The sequence below is a fragment of the Botryllus schlosseri genome, chromosome 5 (genome assembly GCF_051294905.1).
Source record: "Botryllus schlosseri isolate E-star chromosome 5, Bs_hap1, whole genome shotgun sequence".
NCBI classification, from domain to species: Eukaryota; Metazoa; Chordata; class Ascidiacea; order Stolidobranchia; family Styelidae; genus Botryllus; species Botryllus schlosseri.
The window spans coordinates 26,062,335-26,080,389 of NC_137240.1; the positions used below are offsets into that span (position 1 = coordinate 26,062,335).

At 37.8% G+C, this 18,055-nt stretch overlaps 2 protein-coding genes across 9 annotated transcripts in view; one reads left to right on the forward strand and one right to left on the reverse strand.

The window, feature by feature from the left end:
* Positions 1-18,055, reverse strand: part of LOC145439535 (uncharacterized) — a 355,509-nt gene that overhangs the window by 70,250 nt on the left and 267,204 nt on the right. The window lies entirely within an intron of this gene.
* Positions 1-18,055, forward strand: part of LOC145439536 (kalirin-like) — a 106,345-nt gene that overhangs the window by 32,804 nt on the left and 55,486 nt on the right. For 6 of the 8 annotated variants that reach the window (XM_080317026.1, XM_080317027.1, XM_080317030.1 and 3 more), the window contains exons 13-22: positions 4,292-4,378; positions 5,448-5,552; positions 6,341-6,510; positions 9,516-9,735; positions 10,396-10,591; positions 10,722-10,888; positions 11,893-12,012; positions 13,507-13,746; positions 16,166-16,277; positions 17,324-17,518. In XM_080317026.1, coding sequence (XP_080173152.1) covers positions 4,292-4,378; positions 5,448-5,552; positions 6,341-6,510; positions 9,516-9,735; positions 10,396-10,591; positions 10,722-10,888; positions 11,893-12,012; positions 13,507-13,746; positions 16,166-16,277; positions 17,324-17,518 — 1,612 coding nt within the window. Of the gene's footprint in view, positions 1-3,095; positions 3,136-3,220; positions 3,384-4,291; positions 4,379-5,447; positions 5,553-6,340; positions 6,511-9,515; positions 9,736-10,395; positions 10,592-10,721; positions 10,889-11,892; positions 12,013-13,506; positions 13,747-16,165; positions 16,278-17,323; positions 17,519-18,055 lie in introns of those variants that run through there. The other 2 variants (XM_080317032.1, XM_080317033.1) reach the window with 2 other exon arrangements.

Consider the following 18,055-nt stretch of genomic DNA (forward strand, 5'->3'; position numbering starts at 1 on the left):
TTGATACATAATGATTGCCGATATGCTCACTGTGAATCTTCTGGACTGCCGATAGTTTCATAACAGACTTCGATCGTTGCAGCTGCAGTGTTGTGAGTTTTATCAGTGTTATCTCAAGAGCGGTGATCTGGCGAATGACTCTTTGGGTGCCTATGCCCGGAGGCTCACTAGTCGGAGGTCAAATACTTTCGGGTGATTTTGAATCGTTGATAAACAAAGTCGATGCCGTCCTTTCATCAGTTTATATCAGTTCCAGATCAATTTTTGATAGAAAAGTTTTGTTTGTGATGGCATTATTTCAAAAGGATGAGTTTCGTGCAGTAGTAGTGGAATTGAACTGAGAATTGATTCGTAAGTTCATTAGTTCATTGGCGGATTGAGTGGGATTTTGAGTCATGTAGGCCTACTTGAAGAGTGAAATTGCGATTGTGGACATAATATATATCTTACATCTAATGTTATTCATAATCAACAGTCATTTATGTATGTGCCCGGTGACAGGATACAATGTTAAGGCTTAGTTGAGATTGGGTTCCGATTTAAGCGTATAAAGTTTCTTGTTCACCTCTCATAAATGGATTTAAAATATCATTTTATGTGGGTGTGGAGTGGGCTGTGTGTTTAAAAGTCATTTTTGAGTAGAGTTGCCTTTGCAATTTATCCATGCTGGATAATATAAGACTCGTTTTAAATATTGTCAGCACAAGTCATTGAAGTGAGTATTTTATCGAACTAAAATGATTTACACCTAGTTTTGTTTCATTGGCGTTTTCACTTCAACGATTTCTTTTGTCATGAACTCATGTGTTCAATTGTTATGGAATCTGACAGATGAAATATTGCATATTTTCTTCTCAAAGATATCACAGCTCCTGTGCCAACACAGTTTCAGTCTGTCTCTCATTATCTTTTGTGTTTCGAGAATTCTTGTGTGAATGGTTGAGGGTGCCTTTGTGACGAGTTATAGCAACAAATGTAGAAGGCTTTTAAAGTGTCGAGGTATTCAGGCAGGATTTGAGTTTTGGAGTTTGTGATTTTGTGTTGGGAGGATGCTTTCCTTCTTTTTTTGTTTTTTTCAATGATAAATCCAATGAATTGTTGCACTTTTCAGTCGATAACTACTTTGCAAAATGATATCAAATAATCAGGCCAAATATCTAATTTCAATCTCAGTCTATTTTAATATGTTTTCAATGTCATTATGTGTCCTTGTCAATGAACAATTGTACAACTATGCTTTGGGTAAATGGATATTTTTCAGTAATCCTGGGTCTTGACGTTCAATGTTCGTGCACATGCCCAAACACTTCAGTGTTGTATGACGATTATATTTGATAATTATCAAGCCCATCTCTTCTAAATTCTGCAGTAGAAGTTATTTTAGTTGATAGTTTACAAAAACTCTTTAGCGAGTATTGACCTTCAGTGCCTTTAAACTTCACAAATGTTTGCTATATATAATAGCTGACAAGTGACTTGCAAATAATGTGGAAATGTCATACAAAATAAAATCTCCGACTTATCCTACGATGCTAGGGTAGAATGATAATAAATAATGATAACACTGTAGTTATTGTTCACCATTGTCTTTGGGACAACTTGAATGTTGTTTGAGCGAATCACATTCCTTGGCAATCTTTGAAGTAGGCTTAACTTGGTGCCACTCTAAATGAGAAAGGTATTCTGGACAAGTCTAAATTCTATAGTGAGATTAGGTTAACCTAGTATTTGGGAAAGGAATTATTGCTTGTAATCTGCAACAAACAGCTGCATTACAACATTATACTACTATAATGATGATGTATCAGATTATTCGGAACCTAAATATTGATATATCAAGGCAAAGTAATAATTGTTTTGACTATGACCAATGATTCTTAAACATAAGAAGTTCCACATTATTTGTGTCTGAAAGTGCCGTACATTGCTATCAACGGGTTAATAATAGATGGAACATTATATGTATGTTGTACTCTATTGTGTCTTCATATCCATGATTATCTCTAGGCAACTGCTCTGAGTTGTTGAACTTGGTCTCTTGTGACCACCTTAAGGATTTACAGTAAATATGTTGGCAGTGAAGCAAATCATGACTTTGGTAGTTGAAAGGCTACACTTCAGTCAGGCCTACTGTACATAGCAAAGTAGTTGATGTATGACATTTTTTAGGACTTGACGGATTTAAAATGTTTTCTTAAGCACTTGAATCGGTTAGAATTCCCCCCCCCCCCCTAACTGCTATTTGTTTAACTTGAAGATTGCGACTTGGATAGTTGTGCAAGAACATTTGAGGTTTGAGAATAACAAGAATTGATAACTTGGCAGTTTACATCGCTAACCAGACTTCATCAGTATTTTTGAACTGTATTAGTCATTGTTAATTCCATTGAACAAGGAATCATCCTGTATGTAGTATGTTTACCAGAAGAATTCCTGGTCCTGGATTGTAAGACCTGCTACCTCATGGGCTTTAATGCCACCAAATTATAAACAAGATAGCAGTCCTGCTGCAGTTGATTAAATCATACATCTGGTTGTGGTTATTCTGTTGAATAGATTGTTTGTTTGGACAACTAACCACATGCTGATAACTATTATTTTGAAGTGAAAACTGGTATGATGTATATGTATGGTATGTATATTGTTGAATAGTATATTCATATTGAAATGAACCCGAATATTTTCGGCTGACACTCGTCAGGGGTAATCGTCAGCAACTAGTAGAGAAATGGAAAGAACATTGTATATCAACAATCGTATCACAAAATATGACGTCACCAGCATGAAATTTCGTGAATGAGAGAGCGTTCAATGTACTATTTTTAGGTGGTACACGAACTCCTTTTGTTGACAGAGTTTTGGTTGGTGTATTTTGAAAAATTTCATGCTGGTGACGTCATATTTTGTGATACGATTGTTGATATACAATGTTCTTTCCATTTCTCTACTAGTTGCTGACGATTACCCCTGACGAGTGTCAGCCGAAAATATTCGGGTTCATTTCAATATGAATATACTATTCAATTGTATATTGAAGTTCTGTACCTCCAAGAAGCTCTTCAAATATGTATATTGTATAATTCTGAAAATTTCAGATCATCTTGTCTAGTTTGGGATGGAATTTCGCCATGGATGGTATGAGACATCTATCACCTGCCTATGTGTGCATATTTATTTTTGTTATATTATGTTGAAAAATCGAATAAATTTGTTGAGTTATAGTCATTATATTCTTTCCAGAAGATTCTATCTGTTATTATTTATACTTTTACGTTAACCTTGTATATTTTTGCTGTTATTTGAATGAGTTGTTGCCACCAATCATGGCTGTTTTGATGGAGGAATTGAAACAGATTGAAAGAGACGTGATGGATAATTTGGGGGTTAGTGTACGAGGGCACTTTTTGACAGTGCTCGAAATATAGTAGCCTAATATTTCTGTTAGAGCCTGTTAACCGGATGTCCTGGATTCAAATGTTTGTTCAAACTGATCAAAAACTGAAATAATCAATTGGTGCAAAAGACCAATACTGTTGAATTTCTCATACCAAGATAATAAGACTTACTTATAAATTCGCAATGCCAATTTATTGCTGTTCATTGTTCATATGTTCAAGCATGAGCGATAGATCTTGTTCTAACGGACAATCAAATGCATTGTTGAAATTAGCTTTGTTTTGGTGTTATGACATCATGCGTCTGCTTACACACACCCTGGAAATGTTGCCATTGCTACATTTGACATTGTGCTATTTTTAACTGAGTTTAAGCAACTGATGATCCCCGCTGTGTTTATCGAGTCCATTGAAGAGCCAAGTTTCTAACCCAGCATATCAATTGTTGGGCTGTATGTTCTGGTGTTATGGCTGTGGTGTATAGGCTACCTCTGTTTTGAGTAAATATAAAACATAAAATGTCAAGTGCAACCTCTTGAATATTCCGTTGAATATTTTAATTGACAACAGCAAGCATGCAATATGTAGATTGTAAGCCTTCAATAGGCTAGGTATTGAAACTTGATGCCATTCTGATATATTTTATCTCATAGACCTTGTTCAATATTATCTACTCCCAGACTGACACCATCCACTCATTTTACATGGTTACTCCATGACTTTTATTTCTACCTTGTTTTTTCAGGAATGGGTGCCTGTTTTGTATAATTGCAGGCATGTAATGAGTTTTATATACACTTAGGGACACTTATTTTCTGTGCATATATTATTTGTTTCGCAATCTGCAATGGGATTCATTGTGATTGAAATAGGCTACAATTGCATTTTGTTTTTAGAACACCTACACCAACGCTGACAAATTGCTGGAAGCCGCAGAACAGCTGGCACGTAATGGAGACTGTGATCCGAATGAGATATATCAGGTTTGGTAACAATTTTGATGATGACCTTTAAGAATTTTTGGATGAAGCCTGTATGGGCACGTTTATAAAATCAAGCTGATCCACACCGTGTCACCGGGCCTGGCAAGTTGGTAATATGAAGTATATCGATCATTTCGGATGTGTGATGATGATTAAAACCATGAATATCACGGAAAACGTGATGATTATAAATTTTAGGTTTGTGCAAACCAATCAAATCTAGTTGTAAACCTTATTATCAAAATAAACTGTAAATTATTGTATTGTATTAAATATAAATGAAATTAATTCAACCTTTTTCAACGTTAAGGGTTTTGATATACCCCAAGGAACAAATATCCATGAAAATCTTGTCAATGAAGCAACACTATGAAATCTACTTTAATTCCGTAAGATTTCAAAAAACTTGATCACTATTTTATTTTTGCCTCCAAGTAAAAGTTGTGAAATAGGAATACCAATTTTCTTCAACACGGTCAACAGAGCAGGTAATATCTTCCTGTGTAACTCACTCAACATTCACATTTGGATGCTATCTCCTGATGACTGCCTGATTTTCTGATTAATTTTTGTAGATCTGCAAAATATTGTTTCTGCACAAGTCTGTGTGAATAGCCTGGTGGCCACTGCCTGAAAATGTCTGGAAATCGCTTAGACGAGCTTATGTAGCAGACTATTTTAAAAGCCAAACCCTGCTACAAATGTCAGCATCAATCCAAATCATGGATTGAGTCATGATCATGGCCAAATCCACGTCCGGTATTGAGTCGATAACATTCTTAAATTGTATAGAAATTCTAAATTACTGTTATAAGAAATTCCACGTCCAAGTCCAGTTAAGCGAAACTTGTTATCCAAATCATATTGAAATGTTCATGATGGAGTTTTTCAAATCGACCTCCCATGCTCATTGCTCAATTGCTCATGTTTATTTCGCATGTTTTTGCTTTGAATGCATTCAAATTAACGGCAGGCCTACTGGTCTAGGAATCAGTCACTATTATGCAGCAATAACGCCCCATTGCTGTTATTGACACAAACCCTTACTTGAGATGTTATGTTGTCCTAGGTTGCAAGACATCTGGAAGAGAGGATACACGATTTTGTCAAGCGCGTTGAACAACGACGAACCTTACTGGATATGTCCGTTTCATTTTTCACTCACGTGCAAGAGGTTTGTCTTTTGATTTTTGTTATCTGCAAGGTTGTTGTTGTCATTTTAGTTGACATTTCAATAACCATGCGTTCTCTGACCACATTCTGTTCAAGTGTGGATTAGAAGATTAGAAATGGAATTTCACATTCCTGCACATACTGGATATTGTAAATGTTTGTGTTGATCTGTATCCAAGAAGAAATCCGTTACTGTGATATGCTTCCTGTATACCTTCTGTAAATATCAAGATGTCGTACTACACGGAATCTTTTCATTCCGCATCTTGTGTACACTTTTGGAATTCGTGGTATGTTTGCCCACATTTTAAGGTGAAAATTGGTTTGAACAAGACAGCAGAGTATGCTTTAGTTACTTTATTTTCTTTTTCTTTTGTATTCTTCGATTCCTGTTCACAATTTATTGCCTTTTGTGACTTTTTTTCGTTTTTGAATTCGTTAATAGCAGTGTTTTTAATGTTGGCTTAGTGGAGGGCTGATTCTTCAGACGAGTATTTGTGTGTAGAGTGTTTGGTCCTATTGATACTTGCGTTGTGGTTTTTCTTGGAATATGTTAGATTGATAGGTGTATCTACATCTGTATCCGAACTTCGTGAAGATTTGGTTGATTTTCTCAAAATTTGAGACAGACATCCATTACAGGCCAACTGTTGTCTATTTGTGCATAATGACTAGTTGAATGTATGTTAGTTAGCTACACTATGTTGCTGCAGTTGAAAGAACATTGCTATTTTAATTTCGCTGTTTACCATAACTGCAGCGATTCTTCAATTTTGCACTCTGTTTCAGCTTTTATCTTGGCTGGAATCTGTTAAACAAGAAATGAGTGACACGGACGTAGCGCCGACTCTTGAAAAAGCTGAAGAATCTGTTGATAAATTCCGGAGAGTTCGATACAAATTGGTCGACAATTTTATCGCGACGCAGCAAGAGGGAAAACATCTCTTACAGAATTTGAAGTGAGAAATACGAAAATTTTCGGAAGCGTTCAACACAGATTTTCTATGTACTGGTGTATCTATGGCATGCATATGCAGATGCCTAAAACAGGCTGCATACTTGATGCTTTTTCATTAGGAAATTTCATAGTCTGCTTCAACACCATACTTGAAATCGATCTCTGTAAACAGTGGTGTCAGCTAGGAAATGCTTAATAAAGTGCCCTTGCTAACTGCCTTGTCATTAAGACATAATGGATATAACATATCAAATTATGATACGTTTATGTATATAATTCAGAGGGTAAGCCGAGATGGTCAGTCATATTCCCTTATCCATCTTGATAAGGAAATATTTCTCCATGTTAAAATTAACATGCGAAATTTATGCTGTGTGAAATTGTATGTTTATCGATATATGGTTATTGACATAGAGAAGCTGACAGATTTACAAGTTAAAGGAATAATGTTAAACTACAATTTTTCCATTGAAATTCTCGAAACAACACTTCGTAATGACAAAGATATTACAATACCTTAACATTTTATCGAATCTAAACCAAGTAATGACTGAAATGGTTAAAGTAATGTGCCACAATGTTGAATGTCTTTTGAAACACTTGTGATACATACAGGCTTCTTCTTCTGGTATCAATGAAGCATGTTAATGAATGGATCATGGTCTTTATTATGAGTATGCTGTGGCATTAGTATATTATTCACCCATTATCATTATTTCCGTTGGTTGTAGACAGGTGAATCCCAAGAACGACATCTCTATCTTCCCCAATAATGATACAGTTGAAAATTCTGATACCTGGTAAAGATAGAAAAAGACAGATTTGAAAAATATGCAATGGGGTCATGGAAAACATGGTAGGGTCGCTACTTACTGTCAATTTGATACTAATTCATGATTGATACAGGTTAGCTTTGCTTTCAATAATTAAGATGTACGAACTTCCTAGTTGTTGTACTCTAAATTATACGGTTGGTGCGTGATGGGTGAATGCATTTCCTTTTTAGTATCCATGACAACCATGCACATTTTGAAATCGGTAAGATTGAAGGGAGTGTGTTACTGCAAGCAGTAAATAGCTACTCCATAGAGCAAACATTAATGTTACATAAAACTGCATTCTATTTATGAGGCAGTAAGAATAATAATATAAAATTGGTGTTTAATAGCCCTCTTAGAGAAGTGAACTTGTTTTGAAAAAAGTAGCTCTGGTATGTGAGTGGTGGTGATATGAAAATGTCATCTCAATAAAACTTTAGATTCGCTTTGTATTCTGTGTTTTGAATTGCAGTTGTATTGCGGTTAATACCTTCATCAGCAAAGATCTTATTCTGGGAAAGTCTAGCATGCACGTGTAGAACAAAAAGGAAAGGTTATGAAAGTGCAATATTGGCCGTAGAGCTTCCAAGCCCAAAATCGGTATAATCGGTGCACTTGTTACTAGCACTTATCAAATTTGAAGAACTATAAAAATTTCCAATTCATGGTACCTCTGTCATGTCCCATCTCACCGAAAAAATATGTAGAAATTGCAAAATTTCAAGTTTACTGGGCATACCGATAGTATTTTCTTTTACTGCGAATATGTTCAACAGTGGTTTTCTCCATCAGAGAATTTCGTTGTATCGTTGAACCGAAAAATTGTATGAAATTTTGGTCGTAAATGACTCGCTCGTGTTTTCTTGAAAAGCCTACATCCAGATCTAAGATTTGCTCATTTTCGTTTAGCCTAGGTATACCATGGTCTGTGTTACAGAACTTCAGAGCAAACTTCCAAAAAAAATCCGCATTTTAAAATTTCAAAACCAGATTTCTCCAAGATGAGTTGCATACATTATCCTTCATATATCAGCAGCATGTAGGACAGTCCTATTACTTCCTAAAACAGGCGTTAGATAACAGAAGGGACATCACAATTTTGAGGTACCGTGTTTGCCGTGTTGGAGCACTATTTCTCATGTCAAATCCAAATTCTGGGGACTAGAACCACAGTTTGTAATATTTTGTTGCACCCAAATTTCATGGTGATGGGGGTAGCCCTTCGCGAGATATCTCTGTTCAGGTTCATCAAAATGTTGGAGATTTTTTACCTTAAAAATCATAATTTTGACTAAATTTGTCCTAACGTATGCAAATAAGGTATTTTCCCACATAATGTTAGAATTGTACGACTTATCTTCATTTATGGTTGGATCTGTCTGTCCTTACAAAGTAGTTTGGCCTGAGAAAATACTATTTTGCCTCAAAAACTGACAAATTTTCACATGAAAAGCTTTATTTTAAGGAAATCTGGCCGTATGAAGAATTCCAGTCGTTACATTACGCATTACGGTAGAAACAATTAAAAAAATTTGTAGTACAACGAAAGATTCCTACATTCTCGGGTAGAATGTGTCTGTCCTTACTAAGTTGCTTGCCAAGAATTGAGAAAGATCCTTCAACAGCAGCAGTTGTTGGGTGACAACACTGAAGTTGTGCGTGCACTGCTGGTGACAAACCGTGTTGCTTCATTCTGGCAATGGTGCCTACATCACAATTTTTCATTATGCGCTTCTTGATATAAGAACCATGCAACGCCCATGCAGTCTTGCTTGAGTTGGGATATTGCGGTACGTTGAGCATAACACCATGCCAACCTATTTGTTTCATTTGAATGTTTATGATGCACAATGAGCAGACAATAGATTGTCTACAACGGTAGGCCTATAAAGTAGGCTGCATGATGTAAAATGCCAAATGATAAGTTTACTGACAGTGCAAAATCTATGATACAAGTGAAATGCTGGTTGCAATTAATGTAACACTACAACTTTGACCTAATTTTGACTTTTTTTTTGACATGTCAAAAAAATCGCCCTAGTAGTGATTATGTACCACTATCTTTTCACTAGATATTTCGACTGTGTGTAGTGTAGAAGTTCTGTACCTTCAAGAGTTTCGACACTGTACGGGCCCTGAAAAAAATGCTGACTGTATTGCTTACTAGACTACTACCTGATCTTGACAGATCCTCGAACGTGGATCAAAGTTCCCAGTCCAGTTACAGCGGCAGAAGCAGCACTCCCAGCAGTTCCGTGGCGCAATCGGGCAGCTCTATGCAGCACGTCGAAAGTGTTCTACGGCAGCTCGAAGAGGACAGGACCATACTGGAAGACTTGTGCACGGAACGCGAGATTCGACTTGATTCCCATCTGCAGTTTCGACTTTTCGAGAAAGAAGTGGTTGATGTATGTCCTGATATGTCTCTGTGTCTTGTGGTCTAGTTTGAACTTACTGTAATTAACAATCGTGCGATAACTAGCCTTTTATTTTCTGACCCTGTAGCAATAAGGATTCTCAGCCACGAATGCCTTGTGACAGGGTAGTTCAATAAAAAAGGTGATAGTCTACATAACAGATCAATCATCCCTATAATGTAATTGGGCTGAAGTTTTCACGCATAATGCCCTTCCTGCTGCAATTAGATATAATTTACCGTCTGAACTTCATAATTTATGTTCTGAGTTTAAAGAGTGTTTTAGCCCTCTACTCTCAAGCTATCGCTAAATTATATTTGTCATAGCACAACGAAGATCTTTAACTAATTACTAATTATCTTCCATGATGCTTCATCTTTTTCTATATTTTTAGTTCATGTATTTTCGTTACTTTATCCTTTGTGGGTTATGGTAATTTATTTTTATTATTCCGGGGTTGGCGCTGTTATGAATTTTGCTCGCCAGTGACTTGGTTAGGGTGATGGAGTTTGGATTCAACCTTGGTGATTGCGAGACAAGTGATCTAACCGCTTACCTGATGGCGCCTAAAAAAACCTTTGCACTACCAGTTGTAGGCTACAAATTTCAATTACACGGTGCGGAAGACTTCCAATCTCCATCTCTATTCAGATGTGCACCGATCTCGCAGGATGGGCGACCGAAGTCCAGCAGATAAGTCTGGCCGATCTCAACCTGCACAACGAAGAGATTCACATCATCGAACAGAGAATCATGCATCTGGACCGCGAGGCCAAAACCATGCGACACCAAACCAAGGAGGTCCTGGCAAAAGGCGGCGAGCTGGCGGCGCAATTTGAAAACTCAGGTATCTCAATACATATATGCGTTGATGTTTGTTGCTATGCGAGGTGCACACGAAAAGTATGCATGTTAGCCTACTGCAATTAGTGAGCCTTGAAAGCAGTATCAATGATTTTTGGTGGAATTTGTTGCAGACTTGGATGTGCCGTACGATGAACACAACACCCTGACCACGCGTCTCAAACAGCTCTGCGAGTCTGTACAGTCTGCCCACAAGAGCATGGAAGACGTGCTGGAGCGGTATCGTATCATTTTGGCGCAAAAGTTGTTGCTGCAGCATCTCAGCCAGCAAGTGTCGCAGGTTAGTCGAATTGATGGTAGTCATATAACTGCTCTATAGAGCATACGTTCATTTTACATAGAATGGCAATATTGTATTTATGTAGCAGTACAAATATGAATATAGAACTCACTATTTGCCATTCATATGTGCAAGACACTACTGCCTTCCAAGAAAATAAAAGATGTTTTGAGACAAGTTGCTTTGGTATGTGAGTGTTGGTGGTGCATAAATTTGATTTCAATCAGACTCCCGTTTCTATTCTGTGTTTTGAATCGCAGTTGTATTCATGTTTATGAATTATCATGGAAATCTTATTGTGGGAAACTGTATGCGTAGACAACATAAAGGATTAGCGAATAGTGATAGTGGAAGGTGGACTTCATGTCCCACAGTATCTATAACCATTGCACTTATTTGAAACGTCATGATTCTACGCTGCTATATATTCATTCCTACTAAGATTAGGTCACAATCACAAATATCAGCACTAGGCCTAATCAATGAAAATATACTTGGCAACAGCAGACTTGATCAACTAGATACCGCTTGTGTAGAATAATTCATATTCTAATATAATTTAAGGAATGCTACAGGAGTACTGTATCGTGCGAAACGCGCTAAGCTTGCTGTACAGACATTTGTCATTATCGTGCTTGTGGGAATGAACTCTTGATAGAAGTTAAACCTGTTTCAATTTCCAAGTTTTAGCGAATTTAGTTTCCAAGTCTAATTCTAATCTATTTTAGTAGAAGCTGTGTCACTATAATTCTAATTCTAGAGTAATTTGGTAATACGGTATAGCTATAATTTAAATGTAATAGAGAAAAGTTAAGTCTGGGAAACAGTAATTAACAATATTTGAAATTTAAATTTAACGAATATCAGCCGAGTCTGCATAAATTCGATCCATTATGCGAAAAAAGTAGGTTCATTTCTTTGCATCCGAAATACTTTAGCATATCACAATCTACGACAACAATATAAGGGTATTGACGTGCAACTGATCGATTTGTTGATGGCAGGTGATGCGTTGCATCGAAGACGGCAAGGAGTTGATAGGAGACGCGCAACTGACATTAAATAATCTGTTTGATTCGGAGGAATGCGAAAAGAGACACTTTCCGTGCACGCGGGCGATTGAGGTGGAGACTTTTGACTGTTACCTCATAGCGAGTGCGATCTACTTGTCACTAATGTCGCTGTGGTCTGCCAACCTGTAGACTAAAATGGGTTAACACTCCTGGTCCAGCCTGGTTATCCCCCAATTTTGTGCCTACTGACTAATACAATGTCAACGTCAACACATAGTTCTTCCACATTTGTTGATAATTTGTCCTTATATTGTTAATGCAAATATCTTCCGTTTCGCCACATATAGCCTAACCTATGAGTGCCGTAATTTTCTATGTATAATACGCACATTTTCATCAATTTTTGTCCTAAAATCGGGGGTGCGTATTATACATGGGCACAAGAATGTGGAAAACATCTCCCTCGAAATAAAACTTGCAATTAGACATTTCTTCTTGTTTGTTGTCAATAGCGCATCGCACCCAGCCATCGTGCCTGGTCTTTGTGCGCAAATTTGATTTCCGCACCTATTTTCCACCCCTCGTAGGTGTATTTGAATCGTTTTCACCCATTGGAGGGTGTGAAAGTGTCATTTGCCTGGTTTACACCCCTCGCTGTTAGGAAATCTAGTTAATACACCTGACTTATCTGCTGCTTCAAACACGTTACATACGAACACAGTTCTCTCGTATCAGATGCTTGCTTCTCGTACAGGGGGTGCATATTATACATGGGTACAGGCTTTTCCCCAGTTTTGACATGCCATTTTAAGAGTGCGTATTATACGCGGAAAATTACAGTAGTATAGTAGGCTATTGTCAGGGTTGTAACAATGTCGCAGGTTTCTGAGTCACGATTCAATTTCACTTTTCTAGTTTTGACTTGAGTCAAGTCGAGTCGTTTTCAATTCACCACCGAGTCAAGTCCAAGTCAGAGATGAGAGGCTCGAGTCCGAGTCCAAGTCATTATGATGACTGTTCAGTTCAGAGTTAAAGTCATGTGAAATTGACTTTTTACAACTCTGCTTGGTTATATCGAATGGTTCTCATTCCTAATATACTAACTATATCTTCAATTTTAAGTTTCTGGTAGCATCTTCAAGTTCCAGTACTGGCAGTACTGATGGACGAAATCCCATTAGTGTGACAACCTTACTGTGTTTTGGATTTACAATGAAATGCCCGTATTGGGTATTCCCATTCTTGAGTCATATGAGTTGGACTGAGTCATGTTTAATGACTCGAGTACAAGTCCTGTTTATACACATACTCGGATTGATTTGATCCTTTTCGAACCAGAAGTGGAAACAGCCCGAAACTAACACCAATCAATTGACGAAATATTGACACTATGACGGTGGTTTCTCGAATACTCCTAAAGTATAAGTGCTTCGTTGTTGGGCTTGGTATTTAAAAAAAAAATGCAATTTCTGGTTTTTGTGTCTGGAATTAGAATGTTGAGTAATAAAATGAGCATGACATGGGTACCTTATCGGTACGTTATTTTAGCAAATCGCACGCACGATGTGTGGTTTGAATTTTTCACGCTGCGACTTTGAATTTCAGGAGACCCGCAACAGCGTCAACCAAATCCAAGGCAAGGCCGACCAGCTTCTGAAACAGCAGCAGATCTTGCTGCGCAAAGGGGGCAGTTACGAGCAGCACTCGCAGCTGTATCACGATTCGGACCTGGTGCGAGACCAAGCAGAACGGACGGTCACCGAGTGGAAGACTATCGCCAGGCATCTGGAGGAACGCGTCCGTCTTGTGAGGGAGGCGACCCGCTTTTATAAAACTGCCGATGAGGTACAGCGCAAACTTGGACAACTACATGATTCTAGTTGTATAATTAGACTAATTAGAGCGAAATTCTGGTGATCTAATTCTAATCTAATTTCTGAAATGTTTCTTTGCTTTAATTTTAATTGTACTCTAGTTTCTGGTTTTCCGAAAGACGCTACAGCAGGGGCACGCAACAAGCAGACGGCCCGCGATGAGATTTTGAGCGGCCCGCGGAGAGTTTCTTGTACCCCGAAAGTGTTATTATAATCCGAAAGTATTGACAAATTTATGCGTCACAGAATGAATCTAAGTTTGCCAACCTGAGAAAGACGGTTATGAAAATACCTGTTCTGTTCGGGTCTACAGCATACATTTACAAGCAAACATTTCGACCATGAAGATTAACGAGACAGGGCTGCGTTTAGATATAACTGATGTTCACGTGCGGTCTAAGTGTTTCTACACCCGTCATTCAGCCGGAATTCAAAGAACTTGTTGACAACTTCGAACGAGCACAAATGTATCATTGACTTAAACAGCTATCGAAGTACATAAGGTTAATAAATTCATGACACACTGATTTTGGTCTCTATGCTTCAAATTTTAAGTTTGCATTGAATACGATTTATTCCTTGTATAGATTGGCAAACATGCGATTAATGTACCGATTCTGTAATCCGGCCCACCAAGTACTTAATTTTCTCAAATCAGTACCGCCGACCGGATAAGTTTCCCGCCCCTGCGCTACAGGATAACAGTATAGTGCGAAACAAGCCAAGCAAGAGGTGTTCAAAAATATTTTTTTTTTCCTATTTCTGGGATTCACTGATTAAATTACTAGTCTTCCAAAACGACGTTGTACACCAAATTTGGTTCTACATCAACTGGTAGATGTGAACACACAAAGAATTGAGTTGTCTAAAAGAACGATGCTTTTAATAATTGTTGCTCACTTCCTGGATAATCCCAGAATTATGAATGAAAAACTGAAATCACTCCGCTTCTACAGATTGGACTTGCGTCAGCTTGTTTTTGCATCGTTTTTGTGTGCGACTAAACAGTTTCATTTCAAAATTTCCAAACTCTTTTGTGCACATCTACCAGTTGAAATGGAGCCAAGTTTGGTGTGCAGTGTCTTTTTAGGCAACCTAACAATTTAATCGGTGAAACTCTGGAATACGCAAAAAAGTTATTCGTTTACAATCAATCCTACTGCACAGCGAGCAGCATCCATTAGGTGGCAACATTAGGTTACAAACAGCTTTATTATTATCTTTTTGTATGTTGGTCAATGACTATAGGTCATTCCTGTGTTTGGAGGCCTCTCGCTGGCAGCCGTTCATGTTTCCATGACATACTGATTGGTGTGTTCTTTGTCTATTTCTCTCCTGTGTGAAAAACCTCATGTTTATAAGCTTTGGTTAGGCCAGTACATTCAACTCGAGTCTGCTTCGTGTGTCATGGCTGACTTGTGAAGCCATGTTTTCTTTGCTGGCTGTTATCTCTTTTCAGTGTCTTTGTTCATAATGACACCTTTGCGGGTTGTAATGTGTAAAAGGATTGTGAAATTTCAACATGATCAAATTGGTCACACTGTATCTTATCCTCAATGCTAACTGATGTGACCAATTAAATGTGGGAGTTTACAGGTTGTTGGTATTTCTGATATACAATGGCTTCCAGAGAAATTCTTCTGTATTGTAGTACTTCGATTTTAATAGTAGCATAACCATATTGTCAGCAGTTGCCTATGATCATTGTTCGATTCAAATTTGTGCTCAATTCTTGTCACAAGCTCAAGTTAGGTTGAGCAATTTTTACTATTAGGTATAAAAAACAAAAGTTATTGATCTAATCAGTATCAATAATAATATTATTAATAACCAACATTTTGCTGGTAAGTCAATGTCAGATAATATACACAGTATGGATAGGGCTGTGTCGGAAATCATGTCTGTATGATATTATTTTCCATCAACTTTGAGCAGTGACAAATAATTTTATTCTAGGCATTCATAATTTGGCACTCATTCCTAGTTGGCACCTGACAATCGAAGTGATGGCACATTATTGGATATTTCTTTGTTTGTTTTTGTGGTATCTATGGGGTTTGTTTAGGTATTTACACAGTAAACAGTGACTTATTTGCTGTAGATTTGTTTATTTGAATAGGGAAGTCCAGCAGTTAGTACTTTTAACGTTGCCTGTGGTTTTCATAGATACACATGACTAATTCCTTCACAGCATCCCTATAATGTCTGTTACATTCACTGGTACCTTAGGAATGCATAGATATGAATCAATGATTTTAAAGTAATGTACAGATACCTTGCTACTACATGCTGAGCGGGTATGGGGAAATTCACAATAACAAGCCCGCTAGCACTTTGTTGCAACTCATCAGTGTATTTTGTGTTTCACATTTCTTCATACTTCATTGCAGGTCTGTACGGTGCTGGATGGTTTGGAAAAAGAATACCGCAAATGTGAAAATGACTTTTCAAGTAACGAGTGGTATATTCCATCTGAATATAGCGACTTTAAAACCGTGATAGGTAAGAATGATGGAGCTGTCATGCTGGATTTTGATTTAAGACATATGGATCAATGCCGAGCTGAATATTATTCAATTGGTATGACTTTGAATTGTGATCAATCCCTGGAAGTGCGGGATATAATCCAATGTGGTAGGCCTTGCTGAGGGTCAAGAGCCTAAGATGGTTGATAACTCGCATAAATAAATTACCACTAGTCTGTTCATTACAGAGACCTGGAGTTCCAATATTTTCATATCTTGTTGCTTGGTAGCTACTGAAAGGTTCAAATTGAGTATTGAGAAATCGTCTGACATATTCAACCACGGAATTGAAAATAAATTGCAATTTAGGTAAAAAAATTGTGGGCAAGTGAGGTCATGCCGTCACTCTTTATACTTCCAATTCGGTTAACTGCATTTACAGATGTTCGACGAAATGAATTTGGCAATATGAACAATTGAACATTTTGTTTCTTGCGATATAGAAAGTCTTGTACCCCCCGGACACCTATTTGAAAAGACTCTGGTATGTCCTGAACTCTAACACACACTTGAATGATATATTGATATTGAAAAAAACTTGAATGTTTTCGCTTGAAACCTGTCAGGTGTAGTAATTGTCAGCGACTGGTAGAGAATTGAAAAGAACATTGCATATCGACAATAGTTTTCACTGTATGTACTGTATATAAATAATATTTCTATATACTGTATAATGCTGCCTGCAACAACACGCTTTCTTTTGACCATTGATACGACTGATTATATACATGTACAAGTACAATGTTCTCAACTAGTCACTGACGATCACTCCGGATGAGTGTCGGGCAAATAGATCTAGGTTTATTCCAATACGTAGGCCTATATATTATCAATTGCGAATTGGGTAGTAGTATTAAAAATTCCTTGAAATCACACCCACATTCCGCAATTCTTACGTAATTGACATCGTCCATCCCATATCAACCACAATCTGATATCTGCCGTCCACTATCTGAAGGAATTTCGTTACTTAGCACATGGTGGCAATAAATTCCTGCATTTAAGCTCGCTTTTCTGATTCAGATAAACACAGCGAGCAGAAGGAGAGCTTCCTGAAAGCGTGCACGTTCGCGCGTCGTCACGCGGAAATGTTCCACAAATGCGCGCAACGCATGAGGCAGTATTTTTACGACGAGGTATCGGTGGACGTGGCGCCAGTGAATAATTTTAAGGAATCACAAGGCGCCAGGACGAGGAATCCCACCGCGAGTATTAAACGTGAGTGCATTGTTTGCTATCATGTTTTGTCAATGGAGCGTGGATGTTCGTATTGGGGTGGGCAAATTCGATTGTAAACTTGTTGTAACACTACTTCAGTATGATGTACGAATGATGTGGAGTAAGACGTTTGATTAACGTTTTGTGGTATATACAAGCACTCGTGTAGCCTAGAAACTCCATGATACACATCCACACGTTCTGAGCATATGCATGCGTGCACAATCACTGCACATGCCGCTAGACAAGGAAGGTGCAGAAACAGCCTTTTGAAGGCTTTCCATGTCTTGCACCACCCCTCCATGCTATCCCAGTAATGCTGACCGCCGAGCGGGGAAGTCATGGATACCAGTGTTACTAATCAGGACTTTGGTCTGACCCAGCCAGGAATTAACCGACAACCATGATCAAGTAATATATACTGCTCGAATGCTTGACTCGACCTTGATACTCTGCGCTACATGCGGGATCGAATCTCTTGAGTATTCGATTTTTCCAGACCTAGTGTTCACAAATGTTTGGAACCTGATTCTACGT